This window comes from Ovis canadensis, chromosome 10 (assembly GCF_042477335.2).
Source record: "Ovis canadensis isolate MfBH-ARS-UI-01 breed Bighorn chromosome 10, ARS-UI_OviCan_v2, whole genome shotgun sequence".
Classification (NCBI taxonomy): domain Eukaryota; kingdom Metazoa; phylum Chordata; class Mammalia; order Artiodactyla; family Bovidae; genus Ovis; species Ovis canadensis.
The window spans coordinates 50,687,358-50,710,188 of record NC_091254.1 but is presented as its reverse complement, the minus strand read 5'-3'; the positions used below and the strand labels follow the sequence as shown (position 1 = coordinate 50,710,188).

General features: G+C 43.1%; 1 protein-coding gene, 2 non-coding genes and 1 pseudogene across 3 annotated transcripts in view; 3 read left to right on the top strand and 1 right to left on the bottom strand.

Moving 5' to 3' along the window:
* The window catches only part of PARP4 (poly(ADP-ribose) polymerase family member 4), a 75,056-nt gene that overhangs the window by 194 nt on the left and 52,031 nt on the right, over nt 1-22,831 (top strand). Inside the window, exons 2-11 of the mRNA XM_069601721.1 lie at nt 5,071-5,203; nt 6,386-6,587; nt 9,057-9,126; nt 10,274-10,349; nt 11,109-11,222; nt 13,293-13,442; nt 13,944-14,081; nt 14,895-15,068; nt 18,475-18,635; nt 19,489-19,626. Coding sequence (XP_069457822.1) covers nt 5,072-5,203; nt 6,386-6,587; nt 9,057-9,126; nt 10,274-10,349; nt 11,109-11,222; nt 13,293-13,442; nt 13,944-14,081; nt 14,895-15,068; nt 18,475-18,635; nt 19,489-19,626 — 1,355 coding nt within the window. The 5' untranslated portion in view covers nt 5,071. The remainder of the gene's footprint in view (nt 1-5,070; nt 5,204-6,385; nt 6,588-9,056; nt 9,127-10,273; nt 10,350-11,108; nt 11,223-13,292; nt 13,443-13,943; nt 14,082-14,894; nt 15,069-18,474; nt 18,636-19,488; nt 19,627-22,831) is intronic.
* TRNAG-UCC (transfer RNA glycine (anticodon UCC)) lies at nt 3,037-3,108 on the top strand. The gene has a single exon. It is a non-coding gene; the product is annotated as a tRNA-Gly (tRNA).
* Nucleotides 7,629-8,934, bottom strand: LOC138446973 (antizyme inhibitor 1 pseudogene; annotated as a pseudogene).
* Nucleotides 20,140-20,248, top strand: LOC138447005 (U6 spliceosomal RNA). The gene has a single exon (XR_011259642.1). It is a non-coding gene; the product is annotated as a U6 spliceosomal RNA (small nuclear RNA).

Below are 22,831 nucleotides of genomic sequence, written 5' to 3'. Positions count from 1 at the left end.
GGGGAGGGCCGGTCCCCTCACCGCGGCGGCCGCCGCCGCCGGCCAAGAAACACCCCCGCTGCCGGGTGCCTCGGCGTGTCCCCAGCTCGCAAAAGTGAGCCGATGGAGATAGAACTTAGTTTTTCCTTGGGTGGGGTTTTTTTTTTTTTTTTGGATAGTTTTTTCTTGTTTCCAATGTGCTAAACAGGCTTTCTCCTGAAAGTTAGGTTCCAGAGAAAGAAACTTGCCTAATACTGCATTTTGGTGACTAATCAGGGAATGTAGCCCGACCTGGCGAGTGACAGGGAGCCCCGGACGGAAACACGGAAGGTACCTGTGAATCCAAAGTGGAAAGCCCGGAAATGAGTAGCTGAAGGCTCGGGAAAGCGCACGGACGTGGGTGCAAAGTCTCAGCTCCTTAGAACAGGCGGCTGCGTGTCCTTTGCCATTGCAGGGGTTTTAACAGTCCCTTTAGAGATGGGCGGAATTAATGACATTTGAGCCCAGAAATGCAGGTAGTGTCAGAAGGGTTTTGGGTTTGGTTTTGTTTTTTTAATACTCCTAAGCTTAAATTCCGGCTTCCCTGGTGGCTCAGATTGGAAAGAATCCGCCTGCAATGCAGGAGACCCAGGTTCAATCCCTGGGTCAGGAAGATTCCTCTGGAGGAGAGCATGGCAACCCACTCCAATATTCCTGCCTGGAGAATCCCCATGGACAGAGGAGCCTGGCGGGCTACATGAGGCCACAAAAAGTATGACAGGACTGAGCAACTAAGCACAGCACACAGCAGGCTTTCATTCAGGCTTGGAAGAGTTTATAGTTAGCAATTGTTTGCTGAATGCCTGCTGCTGCTAAGTCGCTTCAGTCGTGTCCTACTCTGTGAGACCCAATAGACGGCAGCCCACCAGGCTCCCCCGTCCCTGGGATTCTCCAGGCAAGAACACTGGAGTGGGTTGCCATTTCCTTCTCCAATGCATGAAAGTGAAAAGTGAAAGTGAAGTCGTTTAGTCGTGTCCGACTCTTAGCAACCCCATGGACTGCAGCCTACCAGGCTCTTCCATCCATGGGATTTTCTAGGCAAGAATACCGGAGTGGGTTGCCATTGCCTTCTCCTGTTGAATGCCTACTGTGTGCCAAAAGATGTCTAGATTCCAAGGATATAAAGATGACCAAGGACCAGCTGTTCACATAGGCTTGCCATCCTGGAGACACTGATAGAGTGCAGGCCTTCCCATGATTACAGGGAGATGTGTGATTAAAGCCACTGCTGTGGGCTCTTGAAGTGAAGGGAAAGTATTAGTCCCTCAGTCCTGTCCAACTCTGTGATACCATGGGCTGTAGCCTGCCATGCTCCTCTGTCCATGAAATTCTCCAGGCAAGAATACTGGAGACTCTTACTGTTCCCTTCTTCAGGGGATTTTCCCTACCCAGGGTTTGAACCCGGGTCTCCTGCATTGCAGGCAGGTTGTTTACTATCAGAGCCATCAGGGAAGCCAGGGGAAGAAATGCCAGCTGTAAAGATGCCAGATTGGGTGGCAGTGAGCCTCTTGCTCCCAGATGCATCCATAGTTTCTAGATAGAGACAGGATTTGTGAGGGGAGTGCTAGAGTTTCTTCAGACCTGAAGCTGAACTGGGCCTGATGGGTAGAAGACACCCAGAGCTCACATACAACAGAGCAGTCTCCAATGAAGATGTGAGATTGAGTTCATGTAGAGAAAGTTTGAGAAGATCTTGACAGGTGGTGTATGTCTGTCAGGAAACTGCTCACAGGAGAAGAGGCAGGTGTTTGAGGGAGACTCCAGACAGAACCTGCAGGAAGACAGGAGTCAAGGCCAGACTTAAGTTTCACAAAACTTAGTGTTAGTCTCTCTCCTGCCCATGCAGCCTCTGCTGTACCAGAGGAAGCTCACTGCCACCCAATCTGGCATCTTTACAGCTGGCATTTCCTCCCCTGGCTTCCCTGTTGGCTCTGACAGTAAACAATCTGCCTGCAATGCAGGAAACCCGAGTTCAAACCCTGGGTAAGGAAGATCCCCTGAAGAAGGAAATGGCAACAGTCTCTAGTATTCTTGCCTGGAGAATTCCATGGACAGAGATTTATTAATATGTTTAAAATCTGTATATTCTGGTTTCACAGTGTGAATGTACTTAATGCTACTGAGCTGTATGCTTAAAAATGATTATTGTTCAGTCATTCAGTCGGACACGACTCTTTGCAGCCCCATGAACTGCTTCCCTGTCCTTCTCCGTCTCCCAGAGTTTGCTCAAACTCGCATTCATTGAGTCGGTGATGGCATCCAACGATCTCATCCTCTGTTGTTCCTTTCTCCTCCTGTCTTCAGTCTTCCCCAGCATTAAGGGTCTTTTCCAATGAATCTGCTCTTTGTATCAGGTGGCCAAAGTATTGGAGCGTCAGCCTCAGCACCAGTCCTTCCAATGAATATGCAGGGTTGATTTCCTTTAAAAATGATTAAAATGGTAAATTTTAGGTTAGGTATACTTTGTGCTAGTTATGTCCAACTCTTTTGCAACCCCATGGACTGTAGCCCGCCAGGCTCCTCTGTCTGTGGAATTTTCCAGGCAAGAATACTGGAGTGGATTGCCATTTCCTTCTCCAGGGGATCTTCCTGACCCAGGAATCAAACCTGTGTCTCCTGCATTGCAGGTGGATTCTTTACTGCTGAGCCACCAGGAAAGCCCATGTATACTTAACCACACAGGAAAAAAAAATGTATAATGAACAATTTTAGATAACCAAATACCTGATGACAGGGTAGGAGTTAAATAACAGAAAGCTTATGCACCACTACAAATTCTTTCAAAGAACATTTAGTGCCATAGGAAAATTCTCATGAAAAGTTAGAGAAACTGTCCATAAACTTAAAAAAACAATATGAATAAATAACATTTTATAAGAATACTGTACAAAATAGTAATGATATGGGGAAAATAATACCAAAAAGAAATATCGCAGTATCAACAGTTGCGGTTGTTTCTGGATGGAGGGATCACAGGTGCTTTTTCTTTCATACATGTGTGCTATATACACGTGTGCAGAGTTGGTGGTATAGTGGTGAGTGTGGCTGCCTTCCAAGCAGTTAACCCAGGTTCGATTCCTGGCCAACACAGTGTTCTCAGTGTTGGAGACTGAGAGCAAGGTGGATGAACCTGAATAGCGTAGTCTCATATCTTTCACAGTATCTATCAGCATTCTTGTTTGTACATAGTGCTAATTATGAATCCATCTGCATGTGAAAGACAGTCAACACCTGTGAAGTTATGGAGTTAGTAAACATTAATGCCGCTGAAAGGCAGAGTTAAATCCAGGCACTTCTGTTTAACCAGATCTTAGACCATGTAAGAAACAAGAAATGTGAAGCCTTAGTTTGTTGATTGTTGGGCAGACACCACTAGGTCCTGGGTGTGATACACCAGTGTGAGTGGCGGCAGTGGGAGGGTCCTGGGGAGAGGAACAGTTGTGTGGAGGCCCTTAGGGTTTGCCAACCTGAAGAAAAACCACCTTGGCCAGGATGAGGCTGCGAGGAGGCCATGCTTTGAACTCTGACAGGAAAATTGAATTTCATTTGAAGCATAATTTTCAAAATAAAATGGTGGTTCATGCTTCAGTGTGGCGAAGGAATGAGAGGCACAGGGGAGCAGAGGTTGGCAGGAAAGGGAAACAGGTTCCACTGCTGGGGGTGAGGGGAGGTTGTGGGGGGTAGGGGTTGCTATAGGGGTGGGAGGGAGCCTGGCTCCAGGGATGGGGGGAACAGGAACAGTTGCCTATGGCAGGTGCCCATGGCAAGTGGGGCCTTGACCTAGGACCGCACCCCGGTGGGGGCTGGCCAGGAGGAGATTGGACATGTCAGGGGCCCACGCTGAGACCCAGTAGACCTGTGCTAAACTGGGGGTCGTTGGCACACAGGTGCATTCTGGGTCTCCCATGGGCACTACGGCCCAGCAGAGGGCCTAGGGTGGGACTCCAGCCAGGGAAACCCAGCGATCAAGGGCAGGTGCAGCGGGGGAGGCCATCCTGAGAGGTTACCTGCTCACTGACCATCTTCAACCCAGTGGGACCCGCAGACTTCTGGAAAGTACCAGCTCACTGTGGACAAGCTCTCAGAGAGACTCCAGGTTCAAAGCCTGACAAATAGCTACTGTCTATTAAACCCAGTATCTCACCATTCATTAGTTTATTATTAAATACACATAAAAGTTCTTTCAGTTAAAAATATGTTTATTTTTCTTAGAAGTAATTCTTTTTTTTTTCTATGTCATATCTAAAAATAACAGTATTTTTATTACTAATGGTTCAGATTTTTTTCCCCACAATGGTTTTACAGAAACTTGTGTAACTAATGAGTCTCTTTAAGTTTAGAGAAGAATTATATGTAAAAATTCATGGCTTCACTGTCACATAATCATAGTTTTTAATTTAAAAATAAATGCTTCTATGGTCTTAAAATGGGCTTCCCTCATAGCTCAGTTGGTAAAGAATCCGCCTGCAATGCAAGAGACCCCGGTTCAATTCCTGGGTCGGGAATATCCACTGGAGAAGGGATAGGCTACCCACTCGAGTATTTTGAGGTTTCCCTTGTGGCTCAGCTGGTAAAGAATCCACCTGCAATGCAGGAGACCTGGGTTCGATCCCTGGGTTGGGAAGATCCCCTGGAGAAGGGAAAGGCTACCCACTCCAGTATTCTGGCCTGGAGAATTCCATGGATTATACAGTCCATGGGGTCGCAAAAAGTTGGACACAACTGGGCGACTTTCACTTTCATTGTCTTAAAACACACCCATTTATAACTGAAATACGCTACATTTTCATTAAGATGAGTATCATGAGTCTATGCAAAAAGATCTTGGGGTGTTACAGTATTAGCCACAAAAATTAGAAACCAACATACAATTTACAAATTTGGATAATGTTCAGATTCTGTGATTATAACATGATTGCAATATCTTTCCTAAAAAAATAACGTCCAACTGCCCCACAGTTTTCCTGTAGAACAATTCTAAATTCACTGTCGACTGTATTCACTGGAAAGAGAATCCTTAAGGACTTTGACTTGAAACTTTTTTTCCTACAGGATGACTGTGGGAATCTTCACAAACTGTACCTTCTGTTTGAAAGTCAAGCACTTAACTCGTCAACAGAAGAGAAAACTACAAACTGATATTAAGGAAAATGGTGGAAATTTTTCCTTTTTATTAAATGCTCAGGTATTTTCAAATTTTATGACAACTGTATGATAAACATTGTGCGTTACCTGAGGGTAAGTCATGGTTAGAAGGGCAAGCAGAGGAAATCGGCAGCAGGAGAAAGCCAGAAAAGGCAAGAGAAAGTGTGCAGTTGTTTCCAGTTTTCACTGTTGTGGACAGTGGTGGGCTGGATGTTTTCCTGTCCCATCCTTTCTTTAGTTATTTCCTTAAGAGTAAAATGAGCAGTTCAAAGGCGTTCATTATTTATTTTAATTTGTTTATAATTCTATCAATTTATTTTTGAATAAATATGAAGTATCTACACATTGTAGAATATCTAAAAAGCAAAATAATAATTTAACTTATTTCCCACCATGGTTCCCGATTCTGGAGCTGCTCTCTGCATAGACAGCACACACGAGGACGCATGAGTGCACATGAGCACACAGCTCTGTTTCAGCCCAGACACAGAAAACACACATTCTACACTTACTTTTCCACTTCACAATTTTGAGAGATCATTCCTCACTGTCATGTATCAAACTACTTCCTTTGTTATAGTACCTGGTGTGCACATTTCAGATGTTTATATATATTGAAAAATAATGTCCAAAAAGATTGCAAAGTTTCTAAAATTAGAGACCATGTTGGCATTCTCTACCCAGAAAATGGACTGAGAATAGGCAAGAATTATTCACCCATCCACAGAGATGGTGAGATAGGTAAAGTCATGTGATTCTGCCTAACTGGTGGCAAATTGGGACATTTCATTTCTGACATTCACAGGCAAAGTATTAAATGCCAGAGAAGCACCCAGTACCTCCTGGCTGGAACAGAATGTGCCTCGTAGAACAAGCAGGTTCCCTGTGGGCTGTGGTCCAGGAAGTGGCAGGTGGAGTCGGCTCCCCCAGTGACCCAGAGGGAAGCGCAGCCTAGGGGCAGGCCCTGCATTTCAGGCCTGGGGTCTAACAACTGGACTTCAAGTTTTACTTTTTATGATGAGGTAGTTAGTTGGTTAATTAATTATGGTACACCCATATCCATACTGTGTTGATTTTTTAAAACTTTTATGTAACTAGAGATTGTCATTCATAAGAGTTTTATAAATCTGAGAAATATTAGTACCAATGGGGTGAAAAACAGGTACAAATAATTTATTTAATTTTTGTTTTTACTAATGCATAATTACTTGTTTTTTCTCAGTGCACACATGTAATCTTAGACAATGCTGATGTTCTGAGCCAGTATCAGCTGAAGTCTATTCGGAAGAACCATATTCTTATTGCAAACCCAGATTTTGTATGGGAATCTATCAAAGAAAGGAGACTGCTGGATACAAAGATTTATGGTCCCAGTGAGTCACTGGACATCACATCAGCTTCCAAAGAAGAATGGAGCAGCTCTAGTAAGTATTTCATGTCAACTGCCTAATGTATTGGGCTTCCTTGGGACTTCCCAGCTGTCGATAGTGGTAAAGAACCCACCTGGCAATACAAGAGATGTGGGTTTGATCCCCGGGTCAGGAAGAGCCCCTGGAGAAGGAAATGGCAACCCATTCCAGTATTCTTGCCTGGAAAATCCTATGGTCAGAGAAGCCTGGTGGGCTGTAGTCCACGGGGTTGCAAAGAGTCATACACAACTTAGCGATTGAGCATACACACTTAATGTATTAGAGTTTCTACAGTAAACATTTAGGTTTATCAAAGATATTATTGACAAAAGATTATCCAAATACTATGAAACTAAGCAGGCTTCTTGTCATCCCAGAAAAGGGTCAGCAAACTAGTGAAGGGCAAAAGACTACTTTAGCAATAGAAATAGATTTCTCAATATTCTGTCTGGTACACTCAGATTCAAAATGACTACAAAAACACTGGTAATCTCAGAAAGCTTGATGTGTAATTTTTTAATCTGTTCAAAATTTTATTGTCATACAAAGGCTACATTAGTAAATACAACAAATACTATGAGGCAATTTTACATTTATTAAACTATTGTTCAAAGCATAAATTTACACATTGTATATACACTGAACATATCTGCTGAAGTCAGCACTGGTCTTCCACTGACATTTGATACATCTTAGTGAAAGATGTTGACTTTACAAGATTTTTTAATGTGAATCCTTAATATGAAAACTTGTACTATTTGTATATAAATTGTTTAATGGGGAATCCAGTGAGTAGGCTTCCATCACCATGACATCCTCCATTTTGTTGCATATTTAATTTTAAATGCATATAAGGTAGGGCAAAGTGTCACGTTTAAATCTGAACACATTACCTAAATCTCCCAATTACCCACAGTGAATTATAGATGAAAGCTGGTTTGTTCTGGTCCCAAACACCTAATACTAATGGTTTTTGTTTGCAAGAGAATTAACAGAATAAAATTGTTCACATTGTTCCACACTGGAATGTAGACTAGACAAACTTCACCTGCTACTTCAGATCTTTCTAAACAAAGTGCTGACGCCTGTTGAAGTGGAGAAGTTGTCTTGGAGGCTTGGCTGAGTGGGTGAAGGCACAGAGAAGAGCTTTCATCATTGTGTCCAAAGTGATTGCAGCATCCTCCCCTCTTGCCAGTCACTGAATGACATCCTGTGATAAACGGCTGGCTCTGAAAAAGCATTCAAAGCAGATAATTTGTGGAAAGAGTCTGCTTCCATGCTATCAGAGAAAAGCCAGCCTCCCATATTCAAGAAGAGAGTTTTCCACAGTTTAATCAAGCTCATCACAGGATGGACCTCATGGGCTGCTTGTAAACTTCATCCTTGTATTTCTTGTGAATCTTCGGGATGGTATTTAAGTCCTTAGACAGTTTATTTGCAAAAGAACCATAAACCCCATCATTCAGATAATACACAAAGTCTGGCTCATCACTTCTGGTATTTTATATTCCAAAGAAAAATGTATCGCTTTCAATAGCTTTCTTTTCAATGATGTTAATAGCAAATGTAAAGGCAGAAGACAGCTAGTATCTTCTAGGTCCTGAAGTTGTCTTAACGCTAGATCCTTCTGGAAATTGGAACATCCCAGCACCGGGCTGGCAACATACAAACCTCTTTCAGCTGAAGTTTAGTTCCTGTGACCGTCCCCCCTTCCCCTGTCCACAACGTATAGCATGTTCATTGTGAGGCTGAGTTCTACAGCCACGACACACACTGGGCATCTGATAGAGCGTGGGTGTTTACTTGAGAGTCTTTGCAGGCCCTTGAAACATGAAATTTGACCTCAGTAATTTAGACACCAAGTTCCTTAGCACATTCAAAAAAAACACCTATTGTTCTTCAGGGTAGTGCCACCCTCAGTGTTACCTTCTGCTGCAGTAGGTAGTGAGACCTCAGAGAAGGGGAGATACGGCAGGGCTGATCCACACCCACAGCAGCATACATCAGGCCTGCAGACTGGAGCTGCGTGGACAGTGCCAGCGCCCCCAGACCCAGGACAGGAGAACCAAGTGAGCCTCACAAAGTACAGTCTAAATTACAAGTCTTTTACGTCTCCTGCATTGGCAGGCAGGTTCTTCACCACTAGCGCCACCTGGGAAGCCCATAGCTAATTTAAAGTGAAAGTGAAAGTCACTCAGTCCTATCTGACTCTTTGCAACCCCATGGACTGTATAGTCCATGGAATTCTCTAGGCCAGAATGCTGGAGTGGGTAGCTGTTCCCTTCTCCAGGGGATCTTCCCAAGCTAGGGATCAAACCCAGGTCTCCCACATTGCAGTCGGATTCTTTACCAGCTGAGCCATAAGGGAAGCCCGTAGCTAATTTCAGGACACCTAAGAAAACATAACAGCATGGCAAGGTTTATTGTTAACTAACTGTAATATATATTTGAGTATTAAACATGCTTTGTTTGTTTTAATTCTAGGAATGGAAATGAATGATTCTTCATTGCTGGACAGTTCCACAGAAGGGGAGAACACTGTTGAACTCACTAAGTAATCTACTTCTGATCTTTAAGACTTGACATAGTTTGTGAAATGTTTCGTAAACCTCAATATTAAAATGCTATTAGTACATCAGTATTTTTATAGTATTTTAATTTATCTTGCTTATCTATTAAGTTTTTAGTTATTCACTTACCATAGTGATAATTATTTTTATCTTATCAGTATTATATGAGACTAGATGTAATTGTTAGATTGATTTTAAAAAAGAAAAACCACTGGAGATGAGATTTGGGCAGTCTGCTCTTTCTGTTACCTTCCTGAACATCGTTCAGAGTAAAGACCATTCATTAGTCTCTACCTGATACTTTAAAAGACCCTGATACTGGGAAAGATTGAAGGCAGGAGGAGAAGGGGACAACAAAGGATGAGATGTTTGGATGGCATCACCAACTCAATGGACATGAGTTTGAGCAGGCTCTAGGATTTGGTGATGGAAAGGGAAGCCTGCCGTGCTGCAGTCTATGGGGTCACAAAGAGTCAAACATGACTGAGCAGCTGAACTGAACTGATATTTTAAATAAATAAATAGAGATAGAAATAACACAACCTTACCCAAATGACTTATATGAGTCTAAAGTTCTATATGGCCTCTTAAAGTGTACATACCCTCAGCTGCAGTGTCATTTAAACATCATAGTTGATCCCACTTTATTGTTAATCTTCATGTTACAAGAGAGAACAAATATCAAAAATAAAAATACAGACTAGGAGAAATCTGATACCCTTAATTAATTACTTTGTCAATTAGCTAATTTATTTTAAAGAGGACTTGAGTGTAGTCTGGAGAGGTATGGGTCCCTCTTGAGTGACCGGCTTCCAAGGGCCAGAGCCCAGGGTGAACACAGGTTCCCCTGCCCCCATCTCTTTGACACATGTCACCCCGCCCTCTGCTGCAGACTCACAGCACTCAGAGCTCTAGAATTGTGTACAGAAGGGATCAATCCATTCTCTCCACAGGACCTTGTTGCCATCTTTACACAGGACCTTGTTGCCATCTTTAGAATATCTAAGGAGGTGTTAAGAACTTATAATATATTTTGTATGGCATTAGGAGAGCTATAAGAAAAATTTTATGAAAAGTCTGTTTAATCTAAAGCTTCATTTTAATGTTAAAATTGTATTATATAAATTTCAGGTTTTATGCAGAGGATGTTGAAATTCCTCATTTTCCTCAAGATTTTGAAGTTGCAAAATATAACATCTTGGAAAAAGTAAGAGTCTAATTTCTAGTTGAAGGAACAAAGCTGTTTGAAGTCTTCTGATTATTTTTCCTGTTTGATAATTTTCCCATTTTTGAAAAATTATGCATTTCCTGAATAAATACTCCTTAATATATGAGTTGATTTTTAATAGTAAAAAACTTCACATTTAAAATGTTTGACTTTAGTGTTTTTATTATAAAATAAATGCATGCTTATAATAAAATATAATAAAAATATAAATAGCACAAAAATTACATTAAAAAATGTACATTAAAAAATGAAGATACTCCTCTCTGTTAACAGTTTCTTGTATTTTAAAAGAGTAGATTTCACACCAAGTATTTACACTGTGTTGCATTTCCATTATTTTTCATTAAAAAGAAAAACAAAAATCTTTTCCTCTCACATCGTATAAATGCAAAGTAACAGTAGCATTTAAAATGATGCTCCATTTATATTTTTAAGATATTTTAATAAAATGTAACTTGAAAATAACATTTCCTCTGTGATTAAGAAAATGTGAAAAGTGGGATGGTTTAAACATATACATGTATATTTATAACAAAAATCCCAGAAGGAAATATAGAAAAATAATAATGATTACATATCTGTAGTAGGACTCCAGATGATTTTTATTTTCTATTTACTTTCTAAATTATATCTGCAAATGATATAATTTGTATCAGGTTTATAATCAACATTTTTAAATGGCATGTGTGGTTTGTTATTTAGTGAATGCAGCTTATGAAAGAGCAACGTGTTTTCCAGGTTGTGACAGAGGGAGGTAAGGAGACCGCTGTGGTGGAGCTGCATTGCCTCCAGGGCCCTGGGGAGCGTGGCTTTCTGATATGCACACACTTCCTCCTGGCCACCGGCACCCAGGTAAGGGCTTTGTGGTGACACGTACGTTTTTATTGTCCACCTTGTTGATAGCGAATTTGGTAAAAACTGGTCAGTTGAACCAGCCAATCCATTAGCGTCTCTCTTTTTAGCTAGTACCATTTTGAAAAGTGGAGAGGTGCTCTTTTGGGATATGGAGGTGAGGAGCCAGGAGAACATTCCCTGGGGTGCGGGTTCCTGCTCCTGCTCTGAGTTACTTACAGAAACGTTCCTAATGTTTGTACCTTGGCACTGGATCCCTTCACTCACTTCATTAAACACCTACTGTGTACCAGGGAGGTGCCTAGAGGCCACTCCTAGTGTGAGGTGAAAAGACAACACACCCACCCTTGGAAATTGGGAGGGACAGCAAATCATGGTCCCGCCCCCGCCGTGACTCAGCTGCTACTGAAATGTGTGTGAAGTGCCTGGGCTCAGGGACAGCAAGCGGGGCTGCCCGTGCCCATGACCTTCTCGAGGTCAATGTCAGGTCAAGGGCAGGGTTCTGACCTAAGACAGGTAGGGAAAAAAACAACCCAGAGCCTACACCTGAAGTTCCAAGTAAAGCCTGCAGCCCTGTCAGAGTCTTCTGTGAGACACTAACTGACCAGAGGCTCACAGGCTCCCTTTCGAGTGACCACACAGTGGTTCTCTCGGGCTCAGGACACCCCCACTTCACCCATTCCCCACAGTAGGGGTCAGCTGTCGTCTAGGAAGGAGACATCTCAGGTCCCAGACTGCTGGTGATGCCCCCAGGTTCCTGATGCCCGGCAGGGAGACAGTTACACAGTCTTGGGCCCAGGGCTCAGGCTGGCCATCTGTCGCGTGTGTACACTGCTGACCTCCAGTCCTGGTATGGGACTCCATTACCCAAGTAGTTCTGCCAAATATTACAGCTGGTATCCCACACCTGTCAAGATTCCATGAGGACATAAAAGATTAACCCAAGGTCAAGTGTGTCCAAGAAGGAGAAAGACATTGTTAACCTACCCAAAAATGTAGACCGTGTTTTGTGGAGAATTTAGGTATGTGGGTGAAAAGTAAGTAAAAATCAAGTTGAAAACCAGGTAGAATGTGTCAGAGCTGCTTCTGCTTTCCCAGCCTCCCTCCCCCAGCCTGGCCCTTCTGCTCCTGGGTGAGTCTGTTCCCTCAACGGGTATAACCTTCCCTGATGAGACAGACAGCTTCTCTGGCCCTTGTCCTTTGTTAATCCATTGTGGTAGAAATCTTCCAAAATTAGGTTAAATTTTACCTTTTTTTATTTTTTTTTTGTAAAAATTTATTTTATTGGATCTTGGCCCTTGTTCATTTTTGTTTTTAATTTGCCCTGCTTGAATGGAGTGACATGGACATAGTATGTGTCCTGCGGCCAGTGGGGCAGGGTTATTGGCCGCATATGATCCAGCCCTCATGCACAGCCTGCAGGGTCTCCACATCCCCACTGGGCAAGCCCTCCATGTTCACTGAGGTTGGGATGGGGCAGGATTTGGGGAGGACAGACACCCCATCAGGACAGCGGGAGTGACCACAGTGTTTGCCTCTGCCTTTGTCTGTGTGACCTGCCAGCACCTTTCCCTTTCTCCTTGGCTAGGCCAGTCCTTTGATTTAGGCTGTGCCTGTCTGTAACAATGCCTCATCTCTGAGGTATTTTTCTTTCCTCGCCTCACCCGGTTTTTCTCATTTCTGGAAGGCTAGAAGAAGCCAGACTTCAAAGCAGGGTAGGATGGTGTGTAAGGTCAGATTCTGGGCTCTGAATACATGTCCTGAGGCTCTTTCGTGAGTCCAGTGGGAAAGCCTTCTTTCCCACTTGACTTGCCTCTCAAACTTTCCCCCCAACTTGCAGGTTTTAGGCTGTTTTGTCAAGAATTGAAAATGTTAAGTAATTCCTTGAAATACTAGTTTCTCAGCTCCGTTACAGCAGGAAACTGGCAGCAGCGCCATGTCTGTGACCCTATTCCCCCACCCCCACCCCCACCCCCACCGCGGCACCCGGCTGGTGTTCAGCAAAGGTCGATGTGCTAATAGGCTTCCGTGAGCTCCTGTCCTGACACTGCTACATGCTGTAACTTACAGACCAGGAAGCAGTCCTCTGTGAAGAAAACTTCTGCAGACGCAAGTGAATACTATGAGAATTATATTGAGGAACTGAAGAAACAAGGCTTTCTACTGAGAGAACATTTTACACCCGAAGCAACCCAGTTAGCATCTGAAAAACTGCAAGCAGTAAGCTTGATTTCTACATATTCTTCTGTATTACTGATTAAATAGATTAAACAGAAATGTTTTCTTCATGACAAATGAAAAGCTGGCAAGAGACGAGAATAGGAGTTAAAAGAGAGGAAGAGGGGCCCACAGAGAGGCTCAAAGTCGAGTGGGGAGTGAGTCCCAGGACGAGTCACAGACCTTCCAGCTTCCCAGAGATTTCACTGGGAGCCAGGCCAGGAGCCAGGCCAGGTCCTCAAACCCTTAATGCCACTTGATCTTTAATGCCACAGCAGGCCTAAAGAATTGCAGGGTGCAGAAAAAGGCAGGAGGGACAACAGCATGAGGGTAAAAGAGGGTCGAGAGAGGAGGACAAGGAGCAGGGACAAGTTGGGAGGGGCCCAGCGTTAACAGTCACTCTCTCCTGGGATGACATGGGCTGTTTCCTCTCACACCTTGTTCATCTCAGGTTTAAAAGGGCACACTCATGAACTCTTTGTGGGTGTTTCTCTGTGGTTGCAGTTGCTTTTGGAGGAGGTAATAAACTCAAATTCCCTGAGCCCGGAGGTGAGCGGCTTGGTGGAGATGCTCTGGACAGAAGCCCTCGGCCGCCTGGAGGACACGCTGCTGAGACCCGTGGGCATGATAAGCCTGAATGACGTGAGTGCCGTGTCCTGGAAGCAGGTTCTGCCAGGCAAGCCTGCCTTCTGCTTGTGGCTTAGAGGCCTGTGCCTCGTCTGAACCAGACTCCCGCTGTGCTGCTGCTCTTCTTCTCGCACTGGAGAGAGGGGCGCGAGGGGCGCTGCTGGGAAATGGGCTTCCGAGGAAGAGTCCCATCTGCAGCGTCAGCCTTGGGAGCAGCGCAGGGCAGGCCTGGGACATGGGCACTGTGGGTCCTCAGGGAGAGGTACAGACCACTCACTTCAGAGTGACTGTCTTGAGCCTTCAACCATGTGGGGAAGGGCAGGTGCACCTGCAGCCATCAGGAGGCTCTTCTTGATTGTGTACAATTGAAGGAGCAGGTGAAGAACGTGTTCCCAGGGGTAGAGCATGTGTGGCTGCACTAACACATTGAAATAACTCATGGAGAAAGTAATGGGATCAAGTCCAAACGCGCTTGTGTGATAAAAAAGGTGTTCTGGTGGGCTTCATGCCTGAGTGTGATCCAGATGTCTTCCTAAATGTCTCATGTGGAAGGAAGTCCCCTAGTGAGAGCTCGTCTCTGTGGATGCGGACATGGATGCAGACACGCTGCCACTGAAGACTCTGGTTCCCTCCTCTAGTTAAGCCCGTCCCACTTTGGAAATGAGATGCATTTTCAAGAGCATCAAGCTTGCTTTGTACATGTCCAGTCGAAAGCTAATAGTCATGATGTATCTAAGAACCATTTTAGGTATTTTTATACAAGTTACTTTACTTTTTCTAGATTATCAAGTTAAATTTTAATAATCATGTGTCATCTTCTATTTAAAGGTGAGCAAGGCAGAGGGAATTCTCCTCCTGGTAAAGCAAGCAATGAGAAATGGAGAAACACAGGAGCAACTGCAAACGTTGCTGACCGAGTTCTACAGATTAATCCCTCACAGAGCTGCTGTGGCTGAGAAGGTCAGCCTGAGCCTGCTGGCCAAGAAGGAGGACCTGTGCCAGGTAAGCCTCTGCACCTTGGGGTTCAGTTTACACTTTGTGGGGACAGGGGAGAGGGATCTTTCACATCTGACTGAGATAACACTGGATCACAAAATTTGGCTCTCAAGATTCCTGAAAAACAAACAGTTGAGCCATTTGGGGGTAATTGAGGTCCTTACGGAAGTTACCTGAATCACACTCCCAAAAGAGCCTGTGTTGGAAGAGTGGTGCAGAAGCAAGTGTTTAGAATTGTTACGCTGGGGACTTTCCTGACGGTCCAGTGGTTAAGCATCCATCTTCCAATGCAGGGGATGTGGGTTCAGTGCTTGGCCTTGGAACTAAGATTGTACCTGGTCCTAGGCAATTAAGCCTGCACGCCATATCTAGAGAAGCCTGCAAGGAAGACCCAGCACAGTCCTCCCCGACACACACACACATACACTCAAACACACACAAAAAGAATTTTCAAAATTGCTATGTTGTGAAATGACTTTCCGGATCAGGAGATAAGTAGGATTATTTCCTAGAAGAAACAGAAAGCTGCTCCTGACTTGAACAATGAGGAAGCTTGTCACCCTGTAGGACGAGAAGTGCAGCTGTGGGGTGGCCACAGGTCCAGTTCTCTCAAGGCTGCGACCTCACTGGAGCCTGGCCTCTTCCCACCTCTGTGCTTCCTGCAGGAATGGCTCCCCCGCCCCTGCCAGCTCCCCTTCCCATCAGCTCACAGCATCGCTCCTAGATGGTTTCTTCTTATGTCTCTTGGAGGATGCCCCCAGTACCCTCTTATTTTTCTTGTTTTAATTATTTTTATAGTTCATTTATAATATAGTCTTAGTTTCAGGTGTACAGCAAAGTGGCTAGGTTTTATATATACACATAGCTATATATATATATATATTTTTTTTACACATATATATACACACATGTACTTTTTCAGATTCTTTTCCATGATAGGTACTGTAAGATGTTGAATATAGCTCCATATGCTACAGTAAATCCTTGACTTTTTATTTCTTTTATATGTAAGGGTATGTATCTGTTAATTCCAGACTCCTAACTTATCCCTTCACTTTTGTAACTATAAGTTTATTTTCTATGTTTGTGAGTCTGTTTATGTTCCATAAATAAGTTCATTTGGCTTCCCTGGTGGCTCAGACAGTAAAGAATCTACCTGAATGCAGAAGACGTGGATTTGATCCCTGGGTTGGGAAGATCGCCTGGAAAAGGGAATGGCTACTCACTCCACTGTTCTTGCCCGGAGAAATTTCATGGACAGAGGAGCCTGGCATGTCACAGGCATGGACAGAGGAGTCTATGGAGTCACAGAGCGTTGGACATGACTTAGCAACTGAGCAACAACAATATTGATTCCACATACAAGTGACATCATAGATATTTGTGTTTGTCTGACTTACTTCACTTAGTGTGATAATCTCTAGTTGCATCCGTGTTGCTGCAAATGGCATTATTTTAGGCATTATTTTATTCTTCTTTATGACTGAGTACCCCACTCCAGTACTCTTGCCTGGAAAATCCCATGGACGGAGGAGCCTGGAAGGCTGCAGTCCATGGGGTCGCTGAGGGTCGAACACAACTGAGCGACTTCACTTTCACTTTTCACTTTCATGCATTGGAGAAGGAGATGGCAACCCACTCCAGTGTTCTTGCCTGGAGAATCCCAGGGACGGGGGAGCCTGGTGGGCTGCAGTCCATGGGGTCGCTGAGGGTCGGACACAACTGAGCGACTTCACTTTCACTTTTCACTTTCATGCATTGGAGAAGGAGATGGCAACCCACTCCAGTGTTCTTGCCTGGAGAATCCCAGGGACGGGGGAGCCTGGTGGGCTGCCATCTATGGGGTTGAACAGAGTCGGACATGACTGAAGCGACTTAGCAGCAGCAGCAGTATTCCATTGTATATATGTATTACACCTTTATCCATTCATCTGTCAATGGGCATGGGTTGCTGCCAGGTCTTGGCTATTTCTTTAGCCAGAAGCGAGTCATGTGTGCATGGCTAAGCCAGTTTTTGCTGAGGAGAACAGAATTACTGAGACTGCTCAGAAGTGGGGGAAGGAGCTGTTCTTTCACAGAGAACAGCAGGAAGGCAGACAGGGCTCACCCTGTCCCGGGTGAGTCAGCACCCTCTGACTCTGGGTTGCTGCATCTGAGCATGAAGGATTCGGGACAAAATCAGAGATCCATAATCTCTAGACTTCAGAGGAGTTTGTAGATGTTAAATTTTGCATGTTTGGGGGAAATTACAGCTTCCCACAGATTCCCAGGTGGTGCTAGTGGTAAAGGACATGATTGACGCGACTTAGCATGCATGCACGCACAGATTCCCAGAGGAGTCTATAATCCAAAATATATGAGGAACCAACAAATGAGATGAGCTAGTGAATGAGATGACGAAGGACCTCCATGTTTAAAGTTCCATGATTTCCTCAACACTGAGTGTAACTTCAGTTCCTGGTTTTGCTACTGAGAGGGTGTGTGTGCTGCTCACCCAAATACTGTTAACCTGGATTCTGTATTTTCAGTAGGTCACACATCCTCATGATTCAGAAGTCAAAATTATATTTAAAAGCTGTACTCTGTTTCACCCTGTCCTCACCACCCCTATTCCAGCTCCTCTTCCCCAGCACATAACCATGCTTGTTAGTTTCCTGTTTGTCTGCACCATTACTTTATGCAAATAAGTGTGAAAATGAACAAACATACTTAGTCCTTCCCCCTTTTTCTATGTAAAAAGTCATATACCCTCTTCACTGTCCTACACCTGTTTTCTTTACCCGACATAATGTACTCTGAGTGTGGAGACCACCCTCATTCTGGTCCACAGTGGGACATGCCCCTGGGTGGGCATCCTCCACCCATCCCTGCCAGACACAGTGAACGATGCCACGGGAAGTAAACGCTCTGTGTGTCTGGTGTCTTGTTCTTGCGCAGAGGCATCTCTGAGAGGCACTCCCCAAGGGAGAAGTGCAGCTCTAAAGAATAAACACGTCAGTAACTGGGGTGATTTTGTCCGGTTCCCTGAGGGTTTCTCTGTGCTGGCCTCTCACGGCCGGTGAATGACAGTTTCCGTTTCCTGTCATGTATATGGACTAGAAAGGGCTTCAGTGTAGTGAGTCTGAGCACCTTTCCAGATGTTTTAGGGATGTTTGTGTTTCTTCTTTTGTGGACTGTCTGTTCGTGTCCTTTGCCTCTCTCTCTTGGGTCTTGATGTTTTTATTCATGGTTTTTAGGACCTTTGTTAAGTTAAGAAGCTTAATCTGTGTTGTGAATTGCGAATATTTGGCGGTTTTTGCAGTTTATTTGGGTTTCTTTCTTTGCTCATACTGAGTTTGTTGGTGGTGAAAAAAGCTGATTCAACCTTTTTGAGAAATGCAGTAGAAATGACTGTAATCATTTCTACTTACAGCTAATAAGAGACATGGTTAATGTCTGTGAAACTAATTTGGCGAAACCCAACCCACCGTCTCTTGCCAAATACCGAGCTTTGAGATGCAAAATTGAGCATGTTGAACCGAACACTGAAGAATTTTTGAGAGTAAGAGAAGAGGTGCTGCAGAATAATCACAGGTAGGATTACAGGAGATAGGTGAGGGTCTGCTCTTTAGCCTGCTTCAGATTCTGGTAGAGCAGATCTTCACACACCTAGATAATTAATCCTCACTGCAGGGTAATCACGGTGTGATGACAGATACTTACTTCTGTGTCTATAATAGGGCTCAGAGCTGTGTTCTGTGCTTAAACACTCCCCACTGTTGCAGTCCATTCCAAGTTCACCTACTGTTGCAGAGAATTAAATTCTAAAAATTGAGATGAGAGAGTACTGGAGTTTGTTCACAAATGCAGTGTTTGAGTGCTAAAGGGTATTACACGGGAAAATCCACTCAAATTAAGATTTTAAGGTGAAGAAACATGTTTTGGATCTCTCTCTGAACCTGGCTGGACCGCTAAGCAGCACAGAAGGTCAGCTGTTTATTACCTTCTTGACCTTGTCTCGTCAGGGTGTCGGCTTGGCAAGGCTGAGACGGGTTTTCTTATTTCTGTTGCTGGTAGAGTACTTAGCACATAGTATGTTTGTTGAATGATTGCAGAGTATGTTCGTTGAATGAATGCATGAATGAACATATTCAATTCGTATATTCTGTATATTTTATGTTTGATAAAATATGGGATATTTTGCATGATGTTTTATAACCTACTAATAACACTTACATCTTACTGTAAGTTTTGTTTCACATCCTTACTTATTTTTAAGAGAGTATTTTTTAATGGCTGCATAGTATTTCCAAGAAATGTTGCATTGTGATTCATTGAATCAGTTCTCTAATAATGGACATTTGGGCAGTTTGGGGTTTTCTGCTGCTAACAATTTTTTATTGTGCTTTCAATTATGTAATCTCAAGGTTTTCTTCTAATTCTACAGTAAGAGTCCAGTGGACATCTTGCAGATATTTAGAGTTGGCAGAGTGAGTGAAACCACAGAGTTCCAGGGCCACCTTGGCAATGTCAGGCACTTGCTGCATGGGTCTCCTGTGCAGAGCTTCATGGGAATCCTGTCCCGGTAAGAGCACACCATCTCTATTTTCCAGACTTTTCAGCTCACAGTTAGACTTTTTTTCTGTAGTACGTGGATCTATTCCATTAAAGTCAGCCAGCTTATTGAATTGCAGAGAAAATGGAACACTTTATAGTTAAGTATGTAATTTAAGTCATATGTTATTTATTATATATTTTAAAGTGGAGTGCATGGAAACAAATTGCTTCTTGAAGAAAGGGGATTCTCTATGTCCTGACTCTTCTCTGTGTATCTAACTCAAAGACAGTCTAGAAATTAGAACTCCCAGATGCCATGAATTATGTATTCAAAACATAGCTCTAATTTCTGTTAGCTTTGAATAACACTTAATATTGGAGTTGAAACTGAAGTCACAAGGAGCAAGGGAAAGCATGGTTAAATCTAGATCTTAGTTAAATCCCCTACCAAAGACTTATAAACATGCAGGCTCCCCCTGGAAAAAGCTTTAACTGCTTCAGAAGAACCCAAAGACAAGCTGATTAGAAAGATACAAGTTTTGTGCTCGCTTCGGCAGCACATATACTAAAAAATTGGAACGATACAGAGAAGATTAGCATGGCCCCTGCGCAAGGATGACACGCAAATTCATGAAGCGTTCCATATTTTTATACAAGCAGCTTATGCAGCTCAATTCCAGGAAAATAAACGACCCAATCAAAAAATGGGCCAAAGAACTAAATAGACATTTCTCCAAAGAAGACATACGGATGGCTAACAAACACATGAAAAGATGCTCAACATCACTCATTATTAGAGAAATGCAAATCAAAACCACAATGAGGTACCACTTCACACCAGTCAGAATGGCTGCGATCCAAAAATCTGCAAGCAATAAATGCTGGAGAGGGTGTGGAGAAAAGGGAACCCTCCTACACTGTTGGTGGGAATGCAAACTAGTACAGCCACTATGGAGAACAGTGTGGAGATTCCTTAAAAAATTGCAAATAGAACTACCTTATGACCCAGCAATCCCACTGCTGGGCATACACACTGAGGAAACCAGAATTGAAAGAGACACATGTACCCCAATGTTCGTCGCAGCACTGTTTATAATCGCCAGGACATGGAAACAACCTAGATGTCCATCAGCAGATGAATGGACAAGAAAGCTGTGGTACATATACACAATGGAGTATTACTCAGCCGTTAAAAAGAATTCATTTGAATCAGTTCTGAAGAGATGGATGAAACTGGAGCCGATTATCCAGAGTGAAGTAAGCCAGAAAGAAAAACACCAATACAGTATACTAACACATATATATGGAATTTAGAAAGATGGCAATGACGACCCTGTATGCAAGACAGCAAAATAGACACAGATATGTATAACGGACTTTTGGACTCAGAGGGAGAGGGAGAGGGTGGGATGATTTGGGAGAATGCATTCTAACGTGGATACTATCATGTAAGAATTGAATCGCCAGTCTATGTCTGACGCAGGATACAGCATGCTTGGGGCTGGTGCATGGGGATGACCCACAGAGATATTATGGGGAGGGAGGTGGGAGGGGGGTTCATGTTTGGGAACGCATGTAAGAATTAAAGATTTTAAAATTAAAAAAATAAAAAAAGAAAAAAGAAAGATACAAGTTTTCCTTGAACTGGCCTATGCATTTTGTGCTATCACAATAAGAATACTAACAGTTGACTTCCCTGGTGTCTCAGGGGTAAAGAATCTGCCTGCTAGTGCAGGAGATACGGGTTCAGTCCCTGATCTGAGAGGATTCCAGATGGTGAGGAGCCACTAAGCCCATGCACCACAGCTATTGAGCCTGTGCTCTAGAGCCCAGAAGCTGCGACTACTAAAACCTGTCCACGCCAAAGCCCATGCTCCGCAACAAGAGAAGCCACTGCAGTAAGAAAGCCGTGCACCACAACTAGAGAGTAGCCCATGCTCGCTGCAACTAGAGAAAGCCCATGAGCAGCAACAAAGACCCAGCACAGCCATAAATAAATAAGTAATAAACCTACTAATAAGATTTTTTTTAAGAAAAGAAAAGCTGATTCTATAGCCTATATATTTTTTTAATTTGAATTTACCAGGGTAATTCTGAAAAAGAAGGATAACCAGAGAGGATTAACCAGTCAGATGTTAAAAACATAAAGCTTTACTGGGTAAAACAGTGAGGTGAGAAATGGATGAGGCAGCAAAATAAAAATCCACAAATAAATGCAAAAACATAGGGGCTTTAATATATGATAAAATTAGCTTTTATCTTTATGGGAAAAGTTTATTTTCTTCAGTACCATATATGGATATAAATGGTTAACTGTCTGGAAAAAAATATAAAGTTGGATCTTTACTTCATTCCTCACACAAACTCCAAGTGGAGTGAAGATTTGAAAATTTAAAATAAAATGAAGCAGTAAAAACAATCTTTGAGTAAGAAAGATTATTTTAAGTACATCCCCAAAGCCATTTTACAAAATTAATTCTATTTCTTAACACAGAACATAAACTTCAGATGTAATAAAAGACAGGAGTCTCTGTTCTCCCACCTTCCCGAAATAATCTGGTTTGTTTGATTGCAGAGAGTTCTAGAAAGCAGGAACTTGCAATGGGAGTACAGTCAGCCTTGGCCTCATGGCTGTTCTGCTGAGCCCTTCAGGGGCCCAGCCTGAGGGTGGGCAATGGCTAGCTGGCCAGCCAGTCCAGATGGTGATGAAAAACAGTGTTGGCTGTCCATTTCAATGGCACCTGGAATTCCTACTCTGAGGTTACTTTGAAATACATTTTTCTTTTCACTTCATGCTAATTATTTATTTATTGACTTTCAGTTGGTATATTTTTTCCAGGTTTGTTGAGTTATGATTGACAAATAAAAATTGTATATCTTTAGGTTGTACAACATGATTTCTTAAAGTTGTACAATGTGATGGTTTAATATACGTATTTATTATGAAAAGATCTCCGCAATCAAGTTAATTAGCATATCTGTCATCTCATAGCCTTACCTTTTCTTTTTCTTGTGGTGAGTACAGAAGATTTAATACTATGTTAGCAGACTTCCGGTGTACAGTATCATTACAAACAGTTACCACTATGGGCATTGCATCCCCAGAGTGTTTTTGTCTTGTAACTGGAAGTTCGTGATTTTTTACTAGCACCACCCCCTGTAGCTTCCCCCACCTGTAGCCCCTGGAAACCACAACTCTACTCTCTAGGTTTATGAGTTCGACTTTTCAGATT